This window comes from Macrobrachium nipponense, chromosome 28 (genome assembly GCF_015104395.2).
Source record: "Macrobrachium nipponense isolate FS-2020 chromosome 28, ASM1510439v2, whole genome shotgun sequence".
In the NCBI taxonomy this organism is placed as follows: domain Eukaryota; kingdom Metazoa; phylum Arthropoda; class Malacostraca; order Decapoda; family Palaemonidae; genus Macrobrachium; species Macrobrachium nipponense.
The window spans coordinates 44,898,316-44,920,754 of NC_087217.1; the positions used below are offsets into that span (position 1 = coordinate 44,898,316).

Here is a 22,439-nt window from a genome sequence, read left to right on the forward strand (position 1 = left end):
GAGGAAGGAGTTACTCTCTTTCTCTCAGTCTGTGTATGTGCATGCAGTTTTACACACACACACACACACACACACACACACACACCACACACTATATATATATATATATATATATATATATATATATATATATATATATATATATATATATATTGTATAAATAAAGGTGATGCCACGGAGGAAAATTGAAAAGCGAGAAAGCCAAGAACTTTCGGTTGTATTGACCAAAAGTTCTTGGCTTTCTCGCCTTTCAATTTTCCTCCGTAGCATCACCTTTATTTATACATAGCATCACGTTTTATATACTTTGTGATCAAGTTATTCATATATATTGTATATGTGTATATATACATACTTACATATACAAACATACACACAAATAAAAATAAGACAAATGCTGTATGTGTCCAATACCTATATAGTAGTCTCGATCTAGTTCTCCAGTACAATCATCAAGAAAATTTATGTGACTCTCATTGAACTTCACATTAATCTAAGGTCAAAATGTATTCCCAGCCACCCCATCATCTATGGCTCTGCACAAGAAATGGTTCCCTGTTCTTAAGAAAGTCCTACTTTATATGCTTTTACCTTCAGTTTGGTTTTAAATGCATTATAAAACGTTGGTGACCAAAGGAGTGACGAGGCGCTTCACTCATACTATACATTATCGGTCAGCAAAATTTCTCCATCTTCCTCCCATCACTTCCTTTTTGATTATATGCTTCTTACATCCTAAAAGAACCTGCTACTGACTTCGCATGACCTTCACTCCTTGAAATATGTTATTTTTTATATGAATACATCAGTCCCCACTTTATACACACACACATCCATTGACAACAGTTTTTATGCATACTCCTAAGTGTTTGCTATGTAGGTAAAGACATCAGTGAAATATATGATGCAGTAATATCTGGAGAAATAACTAGAAATCATAACAGGAAAACTATTTGCTCTCAGAAGTAAGTAATGCCATACTTATAACAAGAACTAGAAGTATTTCATAAGTGCTAAGAATTTGATACTTTGAATACAACATTTTAAGCACAGAACATTATTCATAAGCACATCTTTCAGCAACCCAAGAATTGTTCTTTTTTCATACATTGAATCCTGTCAAGTGTAAACTAAACACTTTATATACTGGACAAGGGACAATTTTTTTTTTTACACAAGAAGCTTCATCTCACAGAGCTAAGGGAATGCAATGGGTATTGTATTTGAATTATGTATACAATTATGTACATATGTATACAATTCCTAGTATTCATTGGCTGATGATTCCCACATCAACCTGAATCCTGCATCAGTACCCTGATTTTGTTGCACAATCTTGGTGGACCTCAACAGAGATCTCGTTAAAGGACTCCACTACGGATGAGTATCTTCGGTGAGATCAGTCGTAAAAGTTCCATCTCCTTCAGAAGAGCTGTTAATCCTCCTCCTTCTCCTCCTCCTCCTCCTCCTCCCCTCCTCCTCCTCCTCACAACCTCCCCATAACTCTCAACTCTTCCTCTGGGAAATGGTATATAATCTCTCAAGGTTCCATTCTGAGAGGGAAAAGTAATCTCGCTTAACAGTTGGCAATATCTTGCAGAGTTGATTCAGTCTCATCCTCTCTCTCCTGACGTTTCACCAATCATGTTCATGTCTGGTACTCCGTTGCTCTTTGTGATGTACTTGCCATTTGCAATAATTGTACTTGGAGTTGAACTTGGGTCTCCCTTTTGGATGACAACCTTGCAAAGTTTGGGTGAAGTGGAAGGCATGGCTTCCAAGCCATCTGGGTAGTCCACCGATTGCCTGGTGTCTTCTGAGTCGATCCTCTCCAGGGAAAGTTTGGAGAAGTCGAATCGCAGACCATTGTTTTTGAACATGGCTCTCTTGCGGTACCTCATTGGTCCTGGTCCCGGGAGCGGACAAGTAGTTGTGTCGTTGTCAGAGTCCATTGGCGAATCTTCAGCATTGGAGAAACTGTCTGATGACCAAGAGACCCTCTTAGTCTTCCTGGCTGGTGAGAGAGGTGGCTGTGGACGTGGCCCTAACAATAGAGGCCGCACGAGTGAAGGGCTACCCAATTCACCCACGTGCTGCTGAGATGCACTTCTTGGGGGCCCTGGCACAGAGGAAGCTTCGCACTCTTCCATGTGTAAACACGTCATCTCGAAGTCTAAACTCTTTTGTTTGTTCCTGGCAAACAAAGCTCTCCTTAGAGATGGGCGATGGTTGGTGTGATAAGATGTGGTGAAACTCAGCTGAGTTGTCTCGGTTTCTTGCTCTCTGTCTCCTTCAAGACTATTTGACTTCAAGAAGGTTATGACCTTAGACTGAGTGCGAGCTAAAGGACTACCTGTATAAGCATTGACTTGCTCATGGCTTCCTGAAGCTGTTTGTTCACTCGGTTTATCATTTGATATAGACTGAGTATTGGATAGAAGTGATGACTCAGTTGTGTGGTTCAGCTGACTGAAGTCCCTGGTAGTGATGGATGAATTAGAACCTCGAACGCGGAAGCTTAACTCGGAGGACTGTCTGAGGAGTTTTGGGTTTCCATCGCTTGGAGTAGAAGTAGGCTGGATGAGAATTTCTGACATTCTCCTTTGGAGTTTCTGCTGAAGGGGCAATGAGAGTGAGGGGGTAACGGAGGGTCTGCGGGAAGCCGGCACCGACGATGCTCGCGACTGTATTTCATAATTAACCTCACTTCTATAAAGTCGTTTTCTCAGAAAATTCTTGAAATTCTTCCGTAACACTTTGCTCTTCACCCCATATACAAAACCATTGATCGCTGGCGCAATTGTAAAAAGAGAAAAATTCGTAATAGACAAGGAATCAGGTACATACGATTTAGCCACAGCCTCGTATATAAGACACAAGGTCGATGGCATATACAAGATGATAAAAGTGCCCACAAAATGAAACACTGTGGCAGCTGCTGACCTCCCACGGTAGCGTGTGAGATAGAAATGAGATCTTTGTGGGGTTACAGTGGCTTGCGCAGACACCGTCACATCCCACAGCGCAGAAACTATTCTGTGACGGTGATGGCGTGCGATGACTAGAATGCGTCCATTGGCTGAGGCCACCAAAATCGCTGGCAGTAGGAACCCCAGGAGGGTGATGATCAACGCATAACTTATGCCCAGAGATGGCAGGGCAGTTACCACGTCAGGTATACAGTAACCGGGCGGCCTGAACTTGTTGTCGAGGCCCGGTACCACTAGGGGGAGTGTACATATGGCCCCAGATAATACCCAAGAGATGGAGAGAGCCACACCCACTCTTCCTGGGGAGACGAAACGGGCGTAGTGCAAGGGAGAAGCTATGGCCACGTATTTATCCACATTGAGCGCGGTCAGCGTCCAAATGGCCGCGACGTGCAGAGTGAACCAGGCGCTCCCGACGACCTTACATCCATTCTGCCCCAGCCATTCGTCCTGCAATGTAAAACGAACACATTAATTTTTTTAAGGTTAGAATGCACAACAATCATTAAACTAACTACGGGCAATCGTATACTAGAATGATATCGTGAAGATGATGTAACCTTGAATCTTTTATGAATTATGTTGTCTACCTTACTTATTAATTTCTACAGAGTATATTGTCCCGATGTCAGAAGGCCATTGAAATTGAGGTAAAGATACATATACTTTCTCTATATTTAAACATAAATATTCATTTCAATATATATTTTTCGAAGCATACTGGATTACGTGTAGTACTTCCAGGCGTGTCGTAATATGAACACTAAGGATAGGAAAGTGAACCCTTACGAACCAAAATCAATGAAGCAACACAGAGAGAAATCAGTTACGTCCTTGAAATGCGTCCGTCCAGTCTTTGTTGTCAGAAGCTCATTCATTATGGAAATGATTCCCCCCCTTTCCCCCCACCCCGCCCCCGCCCCTACCCCCACCATCCGAAGTGCACGCCAAGTCCCCATTGTAGGACCCTTGGCGTGTCTGTAAGTAACGATAATAATGATACCGTGTCCCGGACAATTAGGACAAACGAACGCGTAATGATTTAGTGTTCCAGAGAGCTTCTTCCTGTCTTGGCAAGGGTTAATAATAATTTTATGTTTTCTTGAAAGTTGCATGGTTTTTTTTTTTTACGTGATGTTAGATAGGAAAAGCTTGTGGTACTATTACTTCATATTTTTTACGCTATTGACCGAAATAATTACATGGTCTCTCTCTCTCTCTCTCTCTCTCTCTCTCTCTCTCTCTCTCTCTCTCTTTTGGTGTCGTTCTGTACAAGAAAATGTCTGTCGTCTTGCATGATTGTAGTTTAATTGTAAAAATAAGTTTAATTGTAAAAATAGTTTAATTGTAAAACTAAGCTTAATTGTAAAAATAGTTTAGTTGTAGTTTAATTGTAAACATAAGTTTAATTGCAAAAATAGTTTAATTGTAAATTTTTTAATTGTAAACATTTTTACAAGTAAACTACAATTAAACTCTTTTTGCAATTAAACTTATTTTTACAATTGAACTACAATTAAACTATTTTTACCATTAAATTTAGTTTTACAATTATTTAATTGTAAAAATAAGTTGTCTGTTTGTACATAGTATGTATTACAAAACTATAGACAGACACTAATGTGATATCATTAAGCTGTTTTACTTCAACTGGAAGGAAACCTTGCAAAAATTAATGAACAAATAACCAAAGAACTTTTACCATTAATAGTTTTACTCGTTTAGCGTGAATTTCATTACGATTCTGTTTTAATGGGAAGGGTTGTCTCTATAAACCCTTACGCAAAGAGTTTCACTCCGTAGGGGAATAAGGTCATCAGCGTAACTCACGCGATGCACTATAGGCATTGCTCAAGACTCCTTGCAGGGACCCTTCGGCCCCCTAGCTGCAGCAGCTCCCATTTCTTTTAATGTACCTCCGCTCATATTCTCTTACCTCCATCTTAATTGCCTCAACCCTTTCCTGACCATTGTTTCGTAATGCAGCTGCTTTGAGGTTTTCTTCCTGTTACATCTTAAAACCCGTTTTAGTCTCGATTTCCCCTCCCATTTCTTTTAATGTACCTCCGTTCATATTCTCTTACCTCCATCTTAATTTCTTCAACCCTTTCCTGACCATTGTCCCATAATGCAGCTGCTTTGAGGCTTTGCTCCTGTTACGCCTTTCAAACCTTTTTAGCCTCAGTTTCCTAGGAGGTCCCAACGCTGGCCTTTGGCTTAAAGTTTGTATTCCAGTTCTAATTTAAAGGTGTTTATCCTTCCTTCAGTACGAAAGGATGACTAGAAAGGCCATAAAACGTCTCGTAACTTTGAAATTAATACATGTACAAAAAGGGGCTATATTGACGTCCAATCTCCCTTCATCGAAATATAATGATGACGAAATACTTTTCTATTAAAGTGTTAATGTTCTCAATAAAAAAAACCGTCTCTGATGATAGTCAGGGCGAAGAATGTCATAAACATATTAATGATAATGACGTCGGTGCTTCAAAAAAAAATTAAAAATACCGGCCGTCATTAACGAGCTAATTAACTTAGAGATTAATTATGATGTAACAGAGGTTTTTGATTTTACTAATATTTTGATATTTTAACAAATGGTAATTCAGACTTCCCCGCGATGTTGATGTTGGATGTTTGAATCCGTGTTCAGATGCATTTCATATACGAACACTTCTATGAGTATTTTTTATATATTCATCCAAATGAATGCGTAGGCTAATTATTATTATTATTATTATTATTATTATTATTATTATTATTATTATTATTATTATTATTGTTGTTGTTGTTGTTGTTGTTGTTGTTGTTGTTGTTGTTGTTGTTGTTGTTGTTGTTGTTGAAATGTGAGCAAAATTAAATTGAAAGTCAAAGCAAAATACCACAGAGAACATTGCCAAGAAGAAGAAAGAAGAAGAAGAAGAAGAAGAGAGAGAGAGAGAGAGAGAGAGAGAGAGAGAGAGAGAGAGAGAGAGAGAGAGAGAGAGAGAGAGAGGGTTGAGCAAAATAGTAAATAACAGAAAATCTTAAGTATATACATACTTATGTACATACACACACACACACACATACATAACATACTTCCGTACATGCATGGATAAGCACGCAAACACGTGCATGCATTTAATGCACGAACCATCTAGCTCAGAAATGGCTGGAGAAATGAAGAGGAAATTGGAGACGCTTGGGATGAAAATATTCGTGCATTGAGAGAGAGAGAGAGAGAGAGAGAGAGAGAGAATCAGTCAGCCAGTCTGACGTAAGCAACTCAAATCGCCCGCGGGAAAAAACCAGGATTAAAAAAAAATATATTTTTACCCACCTCAGAAATTGGCCCTCCGTAACTTTTCAAAACTCCCAGGTAATCAGAACCGAGGGTCAGGCTTTTCCTAAGCCATAATCAAGCCATTTAATTTTAAAAAATAATAAAAAAAATGGATTTATTTGTGATATCCCATTTCGCATTATGCATTTTTACACGGCATGAGATTGTAAATCATTCAAATCACTCACTCGTCCCACTTTCGCGAAAGATAAATTTCACGACTTCACTTTCCCTTCGACTTAGCAACCGACCGCGGAGAGGAGAGAAGGGATGGGGGTTTGGAGTGACGTCATTGGACACATCCTCTGCTGCATCCCTCTCGATGACGTCAGAGGAATTGGGCCGGACCACGTTTGATGGTGGAGATTCCCCCGCAAATTTTTTTTAATTTCTGTGGGGGTAGTCTCCAAGCGTCCCTGTTTCCCAGACGTGACCCAGTGGGGAAGTTTTGGGAGAATATTTAGTTGTCTTTGAGTTCAAAACGAATAATAATAATAATAATAATTATTATTATTATTATTATTATTATTATTATTATTATTATTATTATTATTATTATTATTATTATTATTATTGAAAGATATTGCAGCTTTTAATTTGTAGACTTATTAGAAAAATAGAGAAGACACTTTACAAATTAAATGCAGCTGATGCAGAAATATCTTTCATTAATACTTGTTTGAAAGAGGGTCTCCTTCCAATATATTATTTTATTATATTATTATTATTATTATTATTATTATTATTATTATTATTATTATTATTATTATTGTTATTATTATTTTGGGTTATCACAGTCCTCCAATTCGACTGGGTGGTATTTATAGTGTGGTATTTATTATTTTTATTATTATTATTATTATTATTATTATTATTATTATTATTATTATTATTATTATTATTATTATTATTATTCAGAAGATGAACTCTATTCACATGGAACAAGCCCACCAAAGGGCCCATTGACTTGAAATTCAAAGTTCCAAAGAATATTATGGTGTTCATTAGGAAGAAGTAAGACGAGGAAAAGGGGAAATACAGAAAGAAGGGATCCCACTTCATAAAAATGATAATAATAAATGAATACATTAACAAATAGATAAAGCTCGTAAGGATATTTACATAAATATAATCAAACTTTAAAAGAATTGGCTCAGCTTCCCTGAAAAGACTATTCAGCAATGGTAAGATCTGGATGAAACTTAAATGTGTCGTTGGGTCAAAAGAAACATTAAAAAAGAGATGAAACTTCTTTAAGAATATTTAACCAAAATATCCTTAAGCGTTTTATAAACCGACTCACGCTCCCCCTACCTCCACATCCCCCCGTTTTTTTTATATTTATCTCTCGGAATCGAAAACCAAATCCTTTCCTCTTCGGCAACTTTTCCAGCATCCCAAGACTTTTTGAGCCTCCTAACTCGTGGAAAGGGGGCGCGGGAGAGGGGGTGAGTGGAAGGGTCAGGGGAGAGGTACCAGGTTATGACGTCACGCGGGGTCCCACCCGCGTCATTTCGTCCATTTTTGGGTTTTAGAAGGAGCACAAGGAACTCCAACAAACTATTACGGGTAGTTTTTCTTCCATGCTGTGATTTAGTGCACTGAATATATATATATATATATATATATATATATATATATATATATATATATATATATATATATATATATATATATATAATGTAAATGTAATAGCCACAATGCCCTCTAACTTCTCAAATTCCTTTTTTTTTTTTATACACGCTTGTCACTACAAAGCCTCGAGATCCAACTTCAAAGAAATATGAAAAAAAAATCACGATATTCCGCGTTTCACGCTAGCGGACTTCATGATTTCTTTCATACTTCTTTGAAGTTGGATCTCAAGGCTTTGTAGTGACGAGCTTATCCAAAAAGGAGCAAAGAATTTGAAAAAGTTAAGAGGGGATTGTGGCTATTACATTTACATACGTATCTGGTATAAATGACCAGTAGTTTATATATATATATATATATATATATATATATATATATATATATATATATAATATATATATATATATGCAGAAGCCAGGTACTATATTGTACCTCTAAGTAAATGGGGATACAATCCACAATGAAGTAAATTCCTCTTGTTGTTTAAAATATATGTTACTTGTATAGGATTAAAGCTTTCGACCATCAACTGTGGTCTTGTTCACTAAAGTGTGATATGTCACCTCAAGGAACTGACAAGAAAGAGCACAAACATTTGAAAAAACAACGGTTAGGAAACAAGCTAGTTCAAATTATGAATGATCAGGCGGTTGAGCCCTCGTTCTTTCCAGAATTCGTCTTGATCTTCGTGGGGAAATGTTTCTATTGTCAACTGCTTGTTCTATGGTGGTTGGGTGGTTAGTTGGAGAAATGACCTGAGTGGAGTAAACAGGAGAGGAAGCAGCATCGTTATTGGCACATATATTTCTAAAGTTTGAAATTTTCCCTTTCCTATAATCTCCCTCACAAATAGCTGTATTTTCTGTAATGCCAGTATTTCTGCAAAGGTCTCGTTTAATGAAATTAACGCCCCTTCTACTACTCGTCTCAAAGTCCGGTCGTTACATGCAAAAACAACCTTTGTACCTTTAAAATTTATTGCGTGGTTTTTCTCCCATGTATGTTGCGCAATTGCACTGTATGAACTTCCCCTTCTGCAAGCAGCAACGTGTTCTTCCCTTCTCTTATCAATGGAACGTCCGCTTTCTCCCACGTAACATTCATTGCAATCACTACAAGGTATTACATATACTCCTACATTCTCTCTATTACCCGGGTTATTTTTAATGAGTTTCTTCTTGATTGTACTGTTGTACTGAAAAACTACGTTGAAGCCGTTCTTTTTTCCTTTAAGCTGCCTAGAAAATTTTTTAAGTTCTCTATTATAAGGAGAGCAAGAGATGCCTTAAAATCTGCCTTTTCATTTATATCATGAGGGGCGTAAAACATCGATCTAGCTTTAGATAGAGACTGTAGTATAAAAAACTTTGGGTAACACAGTTTAGTAAAAATTTCTTGGTAGATAGTTTTACTAAACTGTGTTACCCAAAGTTTTTTATACTACAGTCTCTATCTAAAGCTAGATCGATGTTTACGCCCTCATGATATAACTGAAAAGGCAGATTTTAAGGCATCTCTTGCTCTTCCTTATAATAGAGAACTTAAAAAAATTTCTAGGCAGCTTAAAGGAAAAAAGGCAACGGAAACGGTTCAAACGTAGTTTTTCAGTACAGTACAAATCAAGAAGAAACTCATTAAAATAACCCTGGGTAATAGAGAGAATGTAGGAGTATATGTAATACCTTGTAGTGATTGCAATGAATGTTACGTGGGAGAAAGCGGACGTTCCATTGATAAGAGAAGGGAAGAACACGTTGCTGCTTGCAGAAGGGGAAGTTCATACAGTGCAATTGCGCAACATACATGGGAGAAAAACCACGCAATAAATTTTAAAGGTACAAAGGTTGTTTTTGCATGTAACGACCGGACTTTGAGACGAGTAGTAGAAGGGGCGTTAATTTCATTAAACGAGACCTTTGCAGGAAATACTGGCATTACAGAAAATACAGCTATTTGTGAGGAGATATGTAGGAAAGGGAAAATTTCAAACTTTAGAAATATATGTGCCAATAACGATGCTGCTTCCTCTCCTGTTTACTCCACTCAGGTCATTTCTCCAACTAACCACCCAACCACCATAGAACAAGCAGTTGACAATAGAAACATTCCCCCACGAAGATCAAGACGAATTCTGGAAAGAACGAGGGCTCAACCGCCTGATCATTCATAATTTGAACTAGCTTGTTTCCTAACCGTTGTTTTTTCAAATGTTTGTGCTCTTTCTTGTCAGTTCCTTGAGGTGACATATCACACTTTAGTGAACAAGACCACAGTTGATGGTCGAAAGCTTTAATCCTATACAAGTAACATATATTTTAACTACAAGAGGAATTTACTTCATTGTGGATTGTATCCCCATATATATATATATATATATATATATATATATATATATATATATATATGTATATATATATATATATATATATATATATATATATATATATATATATATATATATATTTATATACATATATATATATATATAGTATATATATATATATATGGGACAACTCATCGCCGCCATCTCATCGCCAGCCAACTCATCACCGCCAACTCCATCTCCGGCCCAACTTATATCCCCGGCCCACTTATCTCCGGCCCAGCTCATCTCCAGCCCAACTTATACCCGGCCCAACTCATCAACCAATAGTAAACCCGAAATCGGTTGTATGTGATTTTGAAATTGCAGCATTTTTGGCAATCAAGGAAAATTTTCCACAAGTCGAACTAAAAGGGTGAAGGCTTCTTTCACCTTAGCCAAAACATGCAAAAACATTGCGGCTTTGGGTCTAAGTTCTCGCTATAATAACGATAGCCAGTTTTCTTTACAAGTAAAGATGGTACTGGCGCTTGCATTTATACCTGTCAATCATATTGATTCATATATTGATGTCTTAGCTGATGAATTATCCCCAGAGCATGTGCCAATCTTGAACTGGCTAGAAGGCAATTATATAGGTCGGTTAAACTGACGTGGAAATAGCAGACGTGCACCACTCTTTCCATTGGAAATGTGGAATTTGTATTTTCGAACTTTGAATCATGAAGATAAAACAAACAACCATGCAGAAGGAGCGAACAGAAGATTACAAATGGAATTAGGAATGGAACATCCTACACTCTGGAAATTCATAAATGCACTTAAAAAAGTTCAGAAAGGTAGAGATTTTTATTTGGAATCACTTATAGCAGGCAGTTCACCACCCTTCAAATTAAAAAAGTACAGGGATACTGATTCCCGGCTTCTTAGAATTGTCCAAAATTTTAATGAAAGTACTCCCATTGAATATTTAAGAGGCATTTCTCATAACATAAAATAATTTTTTTTTTCTATATTTTCATGGATTTTTTGTCTTTAATTATATGGTGTTAATTTATTTTTAGTGTCATGAAAGATTCATACTTCATTCTGAATAAAGGTGTTTTTAATATTTACTGAATTTCATTAATCACTGCCGGGAATGAGTTGGGCCAGGGATGAGTTGGGCCGGGATGAGTAGGCGGCGATGAGTTGGCGGTGATGAGATGTACCCCATTCCATATATATGTGTGTGTGTGTGTGTGTGTATATATATATATATATATATATATATATATATATATATATATATATATATATATATATATATATATATCATTCGAGCTACAAATGTCCTTTAATATCTAATTCGCTCTACCTCGGAATTGATATATTTTTCATATATGTACCGAGGGGAATTTTTAGTTGATAATAATTTCGTACCCCCATGGGATCGCTGTCCGATCCTGATTTCGTTCCCCGTCCTACTGGACGGTGGTTCGATCCCATGGGGGTACGAAATTATTATCAACTAAAAACAAATTCCCCCTCGGTACATATATGAAAATATATCAATTCCGAGGTAGAGCGAATTAGATATTAAAGGACATTTGTAGCTCGAATAATTTATATGAATCACGGTGATGTGATAAATATTCATATATATATATATATATATATATATATATATATATATATATATATATATATATATATATATATATATATATAATTAGACCGTCTCCCCTACACAGGCGCATGCATATGCATATGCATATACAAAGTGCATGAATAAACTACAGGCATGCATATCTCTTTCAAGCCAGTGCTCTATCTACATTTTTACCCCGGAACGCTGTAGCCTACGAGGTACGTCGTAAGCCCTATACGCGCAGTGGCCCACTGGATTTATCCACTGAGTGGGATGGCTGGTCAATAGATGAATAATCCACTTTTGTACTTTCAAATACATTAATTGAAACTGCTGCCATGGCCATTTTTGGGGCTGGAAGGTGAATTCCATTACCTCTAGTTTGGGTTTCCATTTGCTATTTAAATTTCTTCAGCAATTTCACTCCTGTTTTGGCTCTGCCACCAATATATTTCTGTTGTGGTATTTGTGCGTTCGTGTGTACTACGCCAGTGGGTTTGTCAGGCAGGCACATTCTAAAACAATATTATTATTATTATTATTGTTGTTATTATTATTCTAGAAGAAGACCTTCGTTAATACAGTTTTTATTGAAAAAAAAATGGTTATTTATTTTTGCAAATTCACACCTTTTAATTAAAGTTGTGACACAATCCTCCAAATATATCTTTCTATCCTATTAAACAAACAACAACAACAACAACAACAACAACAATAATAACAATAATAACAATAATAACAATAATACAATAATAAAATAATAATAATAATAATAATAATAATAATAATAATAATAATAATAATAATATGCCTTAGTCAACATACAAAAGGGCAAAGTAACAAGGACTGAAGGGATAAAGCTACCAGATGGGAACAACATCAAACACATAGATGAGACTGGATACAAATACCTGGGAATAATGGAAGGAGGGGATATAAAACACAAGAGATGAAGGACACGATCAGGAAAGGATATATGCAGAGACTCAAGGCGATACTCAAGTCAAAACTCAACGCTGGAAATATGATAAAAGCCATAAACACATGGGCAGTGCCAGTAATCAGATACAGCGCAGGAATAGTGGAATGGACGAAGGCAGAACTTCGCAGCATAGACCAGAAAACTAGGAAACATATGACAATACACAAAGCACTACACCCAAGAGCAAATACGGACAGACTATACATAACACGAAAGGAGGGAGGGAGGGAGGGAGGGAGGGAGGGGACTACTAAGCATAGAGGACTGTATCAACATCGAGAACAGAGCACTGGGGCAATATATGAAGACCAGTGAAGACGAGTGGCTCAAGAGTGCATGGGAAGAAGGACTGATAAAAGTAGACGAAGACCCAGAAATATACAGAGTCAGGAGAAAGACAAGCAGAACAGTGGAATGGCATAACAAATCAATGCACAATACATGAAACAGACTAAAGAACTAGCCAATGGCTACAGAGGGGAGACCTCAAGAAGGAAACAGAAGGAATGATAACAGCGGCACGAGATCAGGCCCTAAGAACCAGATATGTTCCTAGAACGATAGACGGAAATAACATATCTCCCATATGTAGGAAGTGCAATACGAAAAATGAAACCATGAACCACATAGCAAGCGAATGTCCGGCACTTGCACAGAACCAGTACAAAAAGAGGCATGATTCAGTGGCAAAAGCCCTCCACTGGAGCCTGTGCAAGAAACACCAGGTACCTTGCAGTAATAAGTGGTACGAACACCGACCTGAAGGAGTGATAGAAAACGATCAGGCAAAGATCCTCTGGGACTATGGTATCAGAACAGATAGGGTGATACGTGCAAATAGACCAGACGTGACGTTGATTGACAAAATCAAGAAGAAAGCATCACTCATTGATGTCGCAATACCATGGGACACCAGAGTTGAAGAGAAAGAAGGGGAGAAATGGATAAGTATCAAGATCTGAAAATAGAAATAAGAAGGATATTGGATATGCTAGTGGACATTGTACCCGTAATCATAGGAACATTAGGCACGATCCCAAGATCCCTGAAAAGGAATCTGGAAAAACTAGAGGCCGAAGTAGCTCCAGGACTCATGCAGAAGAGTGTGATCTTAGAAACGGCGCACATTGTAAGAAAAGTGATGGACTCCTAAGGAAGCAGGATGCACCCGGAACCCCACACTATAAATACCACACAGTCGAATTAGAGGACTGTTATAGCGTAAAAAAAAAAAAAAAAGTAATAATAATAATCCAGTTTTACTGAAAATAATGGCTATTTCAGCCGCGTTTATTTTGTATAGAAGTTTCTCTATTCTTCTTATCACTGACTTTTCTTCCGTACTCAAGTTGGCTATTAAAACGCTAAATGAGGGATTCGTGCAAAATACGTGTTATTTGTCAAATTGAATATATTATACAAATTGGAAAATTCCTTTTAGAGGCAAACATTTCGTAATGGCACATCGAACTGCTCGAATCAATAGGCGAATTACTGTGGTTATTCGTCACGATTATCCTCAAGTTTACACCTGAATTACACGAAGGAATGTCTTCACCCACAAAGGACCCACGTTGGAAAATTCCCAAGCACACTGCAGTCAAATATGTGAAGCAGTTAAGAGCAAGAAATTGCAAGGCTTGGCATGCTAAATTAACGGACATTTTCGGATCTGCCGCTGATATAATGATCGAAATTGCCTTTGCCTACAGGTATTCACGACAGGAATCTGGTAGGAATGACAAACATACAGTATTTTAGATGTGATGGATAAAATAAGAGCGAAGTCATTAAAAGGCAAAGAAAGCATAAATGGTACTATTCTTACTGTTTGACTTCTTTGTTAGAAATGAAACGAATAATTCCTATAATACTGCTTTTGAAACTACGTGCTGGTTGGCCAGTTATGGTTCTCTGTTCAAGGAATATTTCGAATTTGGTTACCCAAGTGGACCGGTACCCAGTTATGGTTCTCAGTTCATTGAATTTTTCAAAATTATTCACACAAGTGGACCGGTACCCAGTGGGTTTTCAAAGAGACAATGCAGAGTTGTTTTCCATTGTAAATGATCACAGACTAAATAAACAAGAGTCACAGCCAAAATACATTCTTTGATTTATCATGCAAAACATATAAGATTGATAAAGAGCTTGCATAGATTTAACAGGCAAAGATCTCGCTTACGTTCATGAGACCTGACAAGCAGACTTTGCGTGCTCAAGGCAGAAAATACATTCAAAATCCACAGAGCTTGCTTAGCACAACCAGATAATGTGACTGGTTGAGGCAGAGCTTACACTGGATGATCATTTAAAGGTTGTTAGTGGCAATTCTGAGTCATTAAGAACTCTTCTATGACTAAGACATGTTGCACAAACTGATCTTTTAACAGGCTATCAAAAATTAAGTACTGAATGCAGGAAAGACCACTATGGCTCAAACAAAGTTTATGCAGAATTTATGTTAAGGGTGCATCCACATTAAGTGATACATGTTGTAAACATCTCATCAACTTTTTGCACATCGCAGACATTCTGTATATAAGTCAACGACTTATTGGTACTCCTAAGCAGCGCTTCATATGATTAAAATCGGCATTTTGCTAAAATTCTTCTCCACTTCCGGTCATGACTTGTCTACATGGTCATCGACTTATTTTCGACATGTCTCCGACTTGTTTCCTACACGATCATTGACTTTTGTACGTGGTTCTTGACTTGTTTCTGTGATGCAGTCATTGACTTGTATGCGACATCGTCATTGACTTGCTACCAACACACTCATGGACTTGTATCCTACATGTCAGTGACTTCCTTTCAACAGTCATGAAATTGTATCCTACACAGTCAGTGACTTGTTTTCTGCATGTCATTGACTTATGTCATCCACAGTCAGCGACTTGTTTTCTACATGTCAGTGACTTGTCTTGTACATGTCAATGACTTGTTTTCCACATGTCAGTGACTAGTTTTCCACATGTCAGTGACTTGTTCTCCACATATCAGTGACTTGTCATCTATATGTCAGTGACTTGTTTTCCACATGTTGGTGATAAGTTGGCAACATGTTTACAACTTGAAAAAAAGTAGTATGGACGAGCAAACTAATGCTTACCTGCAGGAACGCAGGGAAGAGAGCAATCAGGAATATTGCAGCGATGAGCAGATTGATGACTCCAAGATGCAACAGTAGGATGTGGGTTGTGGTTCTAGTCTGGAAAACAAGAGAAAGGGAATATAGTCGACATGTTTATTACTAATTACGTGTTCTAGTACTAATGTTCATTCATGCCTGTCGAAACCTGTTACTGAACAACTTAAAATTAATGATTATTTCATCTGAATTGTGCAAACGTGTGTGTCCAGACATGATATTATTTTAAGGATAATAAAAAAGGCTTTTCCTACAATATATATATATCTATATATATATTATATATATATATTATATTTATATATATATATATATATATATCTATATATTCATATAGATTATATATATATATATATATATATATCATATATATATATATATGTATATACTATATATATTTGTATATATATATTGTATATATTGCATGAACGTGTGTATATCTAATCCGTGTACGTGCGAATGTCCGTAATTGAAGTGTGTTTACAGCCATGTAAATGCAAACAAATGCTGAATATAATATGTTTGCATGTGCAGATTCATATTCATGTCCAGTAATGCATAATATGTAAATGTGAATATTTAGGCATATAATTACATATGCATTAGAGACCCATCATCTCGGAAACCAGACTCGGTAATCCTACCTCCATAATACCTGGTTGATTTTCATAAAAAAAATATATATTCATTCAGGATATGAACAAATCATATTCGAATTGAGAGATAATGTGGGGGAAAAACATACTTTCCTATTACATCTCTAAATATTTTTTTTTTCTCCAGGCGTCATGTTTTCGAAAAGAGATGAAACGAATATTTTAACTAGGATTGGATTCCATTTTTTTTCTTTGAGGGTTGATCAGTTAGGGATATCTGTGTAATGGAATGAAAATAATTTTATTTTAGTCTTTAGCAATTGTTTGTTTTCGACGATTCGTTTTTCCAAGAGCTTGATTTTACATCAGTTTGGTTTAGTTTGTTTTAGGAACTTATATTCTCCAGTTTGTTTGTTTTTGATTTTTTTCTAAATTATGGTCTTGAGTTTGTTTTATTTTTTTTTCAAGGAAATTATATTCTCCACTTTGGTTTAGATTTTTTTTCTTTAGGTTATTATACACTCCAATTTGATTAATCTTTTTTTAAATTATACAGTTAAGTTTGGTTCAGTTTTTTTAAAATTATATTCTCTAGTTTGGTAAAGTTTTGTCGGAAATTTTTGCTGTCTAGTTTTTTTGTTTTCTTTTTTTCAATTATAATCTCCAGTTTAATTCATCTTTGTTTTAAAATTATACGCTCAGTTTAATTAAGTTTATTTATTTATTTTTTTTAGTAAATTCAACTCCATTTTTGTAATTTTTTAATCAGAAAATTATTAGCTCTACTTTGGTTCAGTTTTTTTTAGGGGGTTGGGGGGAAATTATACTCTCCAGTTTAGTTCATTTTTTTCAAACAATTATTTTTTCATAACTTCTTAAAAGGACGATTACTGACCTGCAGTTAATTTCTAATATTTTTGTAACTATTTTTGTAATTACTGATTCCACTGAAATTTGATTTGAAGCTTAATATCATCTCACCGATTTAATTATGTTTTCTCTCTACTGTCTCTGACAATTAATTCACCGAACCTGGAATGAGGTCGCAGGAGATACATGACCCTTCAAAACAAGGTCATCCATCTTGTCCTGTTATTCCCAGATTCTGGAGTGTGCGGTCGGGAGTAAATAACCCAATTCGTTTGACCTTTTTTTTCATTTTGTCTCCTATATTTTTATTTTTGAATGTTTTTTTTGTTTTTTTTTTATATTTTTATTTTTTTGGGTAATATGTGATCAAGCTCATGGTTTACCCTATTATACTGATGATCATCACTTTTTTTAATGTGCATATTTTTAGAACTTGCATTTCTTTTCAAATTTACATATTTTTAAACTGCATATTTTTTTATTTGAATATTTTTAGAACTTTCCTTTTTTCAAATTTGCCTATTTTTAAACCTGCATATATTTTTAAATGCGTATATTTTTAGGAGTTGCCTTTTTTCAAATTTGCATATTTTTAGGAGGTGTCTTTTCTTCAAATTTGCATATTTCTAAACTTGCATATTTTTTTTATTTGCACTTTTTTTTAAACTTGCATATATTTTTTTAAATGCGCATATTTTTAGATGGTGCCTTTTTTTCAAATTTGCATATTTTTAAACTTGCATATTTTTTATTTGCACATTTTCAGAACTTGCATATTTTTATTAAATTTGCATATTTTAGAACTTGCATTTTTTTTTAAACTTGCATATTTTTTGTTTAAATTTGCATATTTTTAGAACTTGCATTTTTTTAAATGTTCATATTTGTAGAACTTGCAATTGGAATTATCTGTCATTGACGTGCAACATCCGTATGGTGACATGTTCTTTGAAACGAATCTCTTCTGACGTAAATGGGAAATTTTTAGCCCAATTTAATATTCCTGCGTCGACGTTTCTTCTCTGCGAAGTCTCGACTTCAGATGCAAAAGTGCAGGTCAAAGTTGATCTGTTTTTTGTCATATAAAAGTTTCCCAGTTTTGTTTTTTTGTGGTTTATTGTTTTAATATGACTTGAACACACACACACAACTAATATTGATACTTGCTAATCTCACGTGAATCTATGTGTGTATGCATAAGTGTGCTTATGAATATAATGTGTATACGTATACACCACGAATAAGCCTTTTCCTCTAAAAGGGTTATTACTGGCGTCGTATTAAATAGAGCCAGCCAGCCAAAAAGGATGAAGAAACTCACCGACAAATAATATATTTCCAGCGATTTAGCGAAAGCCAGAACTGAATGGGAGTCACCGTATTAACCTCCTATTTCTTTTTTTTCTTTTTTTATTCCCTGATATTTTTTTTCCATATTCCCTGATTCCCTCCCCTTACAGCTCTCATGTTTGCCCCCTGAGTTTCGGTGTTGATTGGGGAAGGATTGAGGATTAGGAGGAGGAGGTGGAGAAGGAGGATTGAGGATCAAGAGGAGGAGGAGGGTTGAGGTAGAAGAGAAGGAGAGTGGGGAGTGCCTCACCCCCCCTTCTCCTAAGCTGCTTATTGCCAAATCCCTTCTTATTGGCTGCTTACGAAATTCGATCTGCTGTCTTGGGTTGGCGCTGCGATTTATCGTGACTTCTTTGGCGTTTGAGAGAGAGACGAGAGAGACGAGGAGACGGAGACGAGGCGAGGGAGGAAGAGAGAGAGAGAGAGAGAGAGAGAGAGAGAGAGAGAGAGAGAGAGAATTTCAAGGAGATGCAGAGAGGAATATATATTTTTTGGACGAGATTCTCAGGTCAAAGTAAGAAGTTGAATGTATGCATCGTTCCCGTCAAATTTGTAACCAGGAAATCTGATATGTATTTTACATACATACATACATACATACATACATACATACATACAGTTCCGAGGTTGTATATCGTTATGCGGTGGTATAAATTCCCCACATACCTGTACAGAAAAAAGCTAAATATATATTTTTTACGATTACGTAATTATATTGATACATGTTACATACATACATACATACAGTTCAGAGGTTGCACATCTGTATTCTGTAGTATAAATTCGTCACTCATCCTTACAAAAAGAAGACTGAAAAATATTTTATAACAATATAAATACAATGATGGAAATTTCATAAACATACATACAACATACACATATACATACACACATACATACATACACAGTTCCGAGATGCATATTTGTATGCTGTAGTATACATTCATCATTCATCCTCTCAAAAAAAGAAAAAGACCGAAAAATACATTAATACAATATAAATACAATGATGTAAGTTTCATAAACATACATATACATACATACATACAGTTCCGAGGTTGAATATCTGTAAGCTGTTCTATAAATTCATTACTCACCCGTACAAAAAAGACCGAAAAATATATTATTACGATGTAAATACAATTATGTAAATTTCATACATACATGCATACATACATACATACCTGTCTCCAATAATTAATGAAAACCGTCGCTTACAAATCATGAAGTGAATAAGACTTTTATCTCTCTCTCTCTCTCTCTCTCTCTCTCTCTCTCTTCTCGAATCTTGGATGGTGATTGATTGATGATGACATTCGTAGATACAGACGCCCGTCCGCTCGCACCGACATTTACGCGCAGGCGCGCTGGCGCACAATCAGAAAATTAGACTGGCTGTTTCTATGGCTTGTCCGAAAGCCCTGAGTCAGCTTAGGAATTAATCTGATTGTGGCAGGATTCCCCCTCCTCCCCCCATATCTCTCTCTCTCTCTCCTTCTTCTTCTCGTTCTTCAGTTTTCCTGGACACCTAAGCACCCTCTCTCTCTCTCTCTCTCTCTCTCTCTCTCTCTCTCTCTCTCTCTCTCTCTCTTGCTCTTGTTCTTCTTCCTTTTTTTTAAATAATAATTATCAATTTGCCTGGACAGCCAAGCATCCCAATGTCTCTCTCTCTCTTTTTCTCTTTCTTCTTCTTCTTAGATTATTATCAGTTTTCTTGGATACTAATCACTCTCTCTCTCTCTCTCTCTCTCTCTCTCTCTCTCTCTCTCTCTCTCTCTCTCTCTCTCTCCCCTTCCTTTTCTTAGATTATTATCAGTTTTCCTGGATACTTAAGCTCTCTGAATTACTCTGTCTGTCTGTCTGTCTGTCTCTCTCCTCCTCCTTCTTCATGTTCTTCATGTTTTCTTGGATACCTAAGCTCTCTCTCTCTCTCTCTCCTCTCTCATCTCTCTCGTCTCTCTCTCCTCGCTCTCTCTCGTCGTCATCCTTCCGCTCTTCTCCCTCATCCTTCCTTTAGATTATTACCAGTTTTATTAGATACCTAAGCTCTCTCTCTCTCTCTCTCTCTCTCTCTCTCTCTCTCTCTCGTCAAGAAAAGACAAGTTTAAGATATCTCTTTTCAACTTCTTCGTTCAAGATTACACGAGACCCCTATAAAGTCTATATAATGGCAGACGTTGCCTCATATTATTTTTTTATAGGCCACGAAATTCCTCTTGGATTGGTGGTAAAGATTCAAGGAAGATCTATTTCGTTACTTTAAGGTTAGTATAAACCAGAGGACGTCAATGCCATGATGACATCCACTTGTATATGAAGAAATATATATATATATATATATATATATATATATATATATATATATATATATATAGATAGATGATAGATAGATATATATATTATTACACAACCACAACAACACACCACATCATATATCATCTAATATATATATATATATTATAGTATATTATAGGAATATATAATATGGATATACACACACGCCACACACACACCAACAAACATATTAATAATATATATGTAATAATATATATATATATATATTATATGATATAATATTATTTTGTTAATATTAATATGTATAATCTTATTGTATATGATATATATATATAGTATTATATATAATATTATATATTTATATATATATAGATAATGTATATATATATGTGTATATTATATCTATATATTAGTATATATGATGATATTATACATAGATATATATATATATATATATCATGGTATATTATATACATATTATATATAATATTATGTATGGTATCTATTATCGATATATATATATATATTATCATATATTTATATATATATGGGTGATTATATATGGTATCTGACTATTAATACATATATATATAATATATATATCTATATATATAATATATATATATATTCTAATATATATATAATATAACATAATATATATACATAATATTTATATATATATATGTGTATATATAATTATAATATTATGATATTATATAATAGTATCCATATGTAATTATATATACATATATATATATTATATACTTAAGCGATATATATATATTATACATCTATAATATATATAATATATATATTAATTATTAAGTAATTTATATATTGCATATTTAAAACCGTCAAATGATTGTGTTCATGAATTTTTCATAGATGATCCCTAAGGCAAAATGTAAATCTGAAATAATTGTATAATTTTGAAAGCCGAATTTCACACGAATTTTTTTCTAATGAACACATTGATAATATTCTTTGGAAGCTTGGATTTCAAGTCAGTGGCCCTTTTGTAGTGGAGTTGTTCCATATCAATAGGTTTCCATCTTCTGAATAATAATAATCATAATAATAATAATAATAATAATAATAATAATAATAATAATATAATAAAAATCTTTGAATTTTCAAGTCAGTGGCCCCGGCCCCTGTGGAGGGATTGTTTCCATATAAATAGGGTTCATCTTCTGAATAATAACTCTGAATAATCAGTAATAATAATAATAATCAATAAGGTAATAATAATAATAATAATAATAATAATAATAAATAAATCTGAA

General features: G+C 35.3%; 1 protein-coding gene across 1 annotated transcript in view; it reads right to left on the minus strand.

The window, feature by feature from the left end:
- Nucleotides 1–268: 268 nt before the first annotated feature.
- LOC135201171 (uncharacterized) overlaps nt 269–22,439 on the minus strand; it is a 54,690-nt gene continuing 32,519 nt past the window's right edge. Inside the window, exons 3-4 of the mRNA XM_064230047.1 lie at nt 16,004–16,102; nt 269–3,440 (exon numbers count right to left, since the gene is read on the minus strand). Coding sequence (XP_064086117.1) covers nt 1,614–3,440; nt 16,004–16,102 — 1,926 coding nt within the window. The 3' untranslated portion in view covers nt 269–1,613. The remainder of the gene's footprint in view (nt 3,441–16,003; nt 16,103–22,439) is intronic.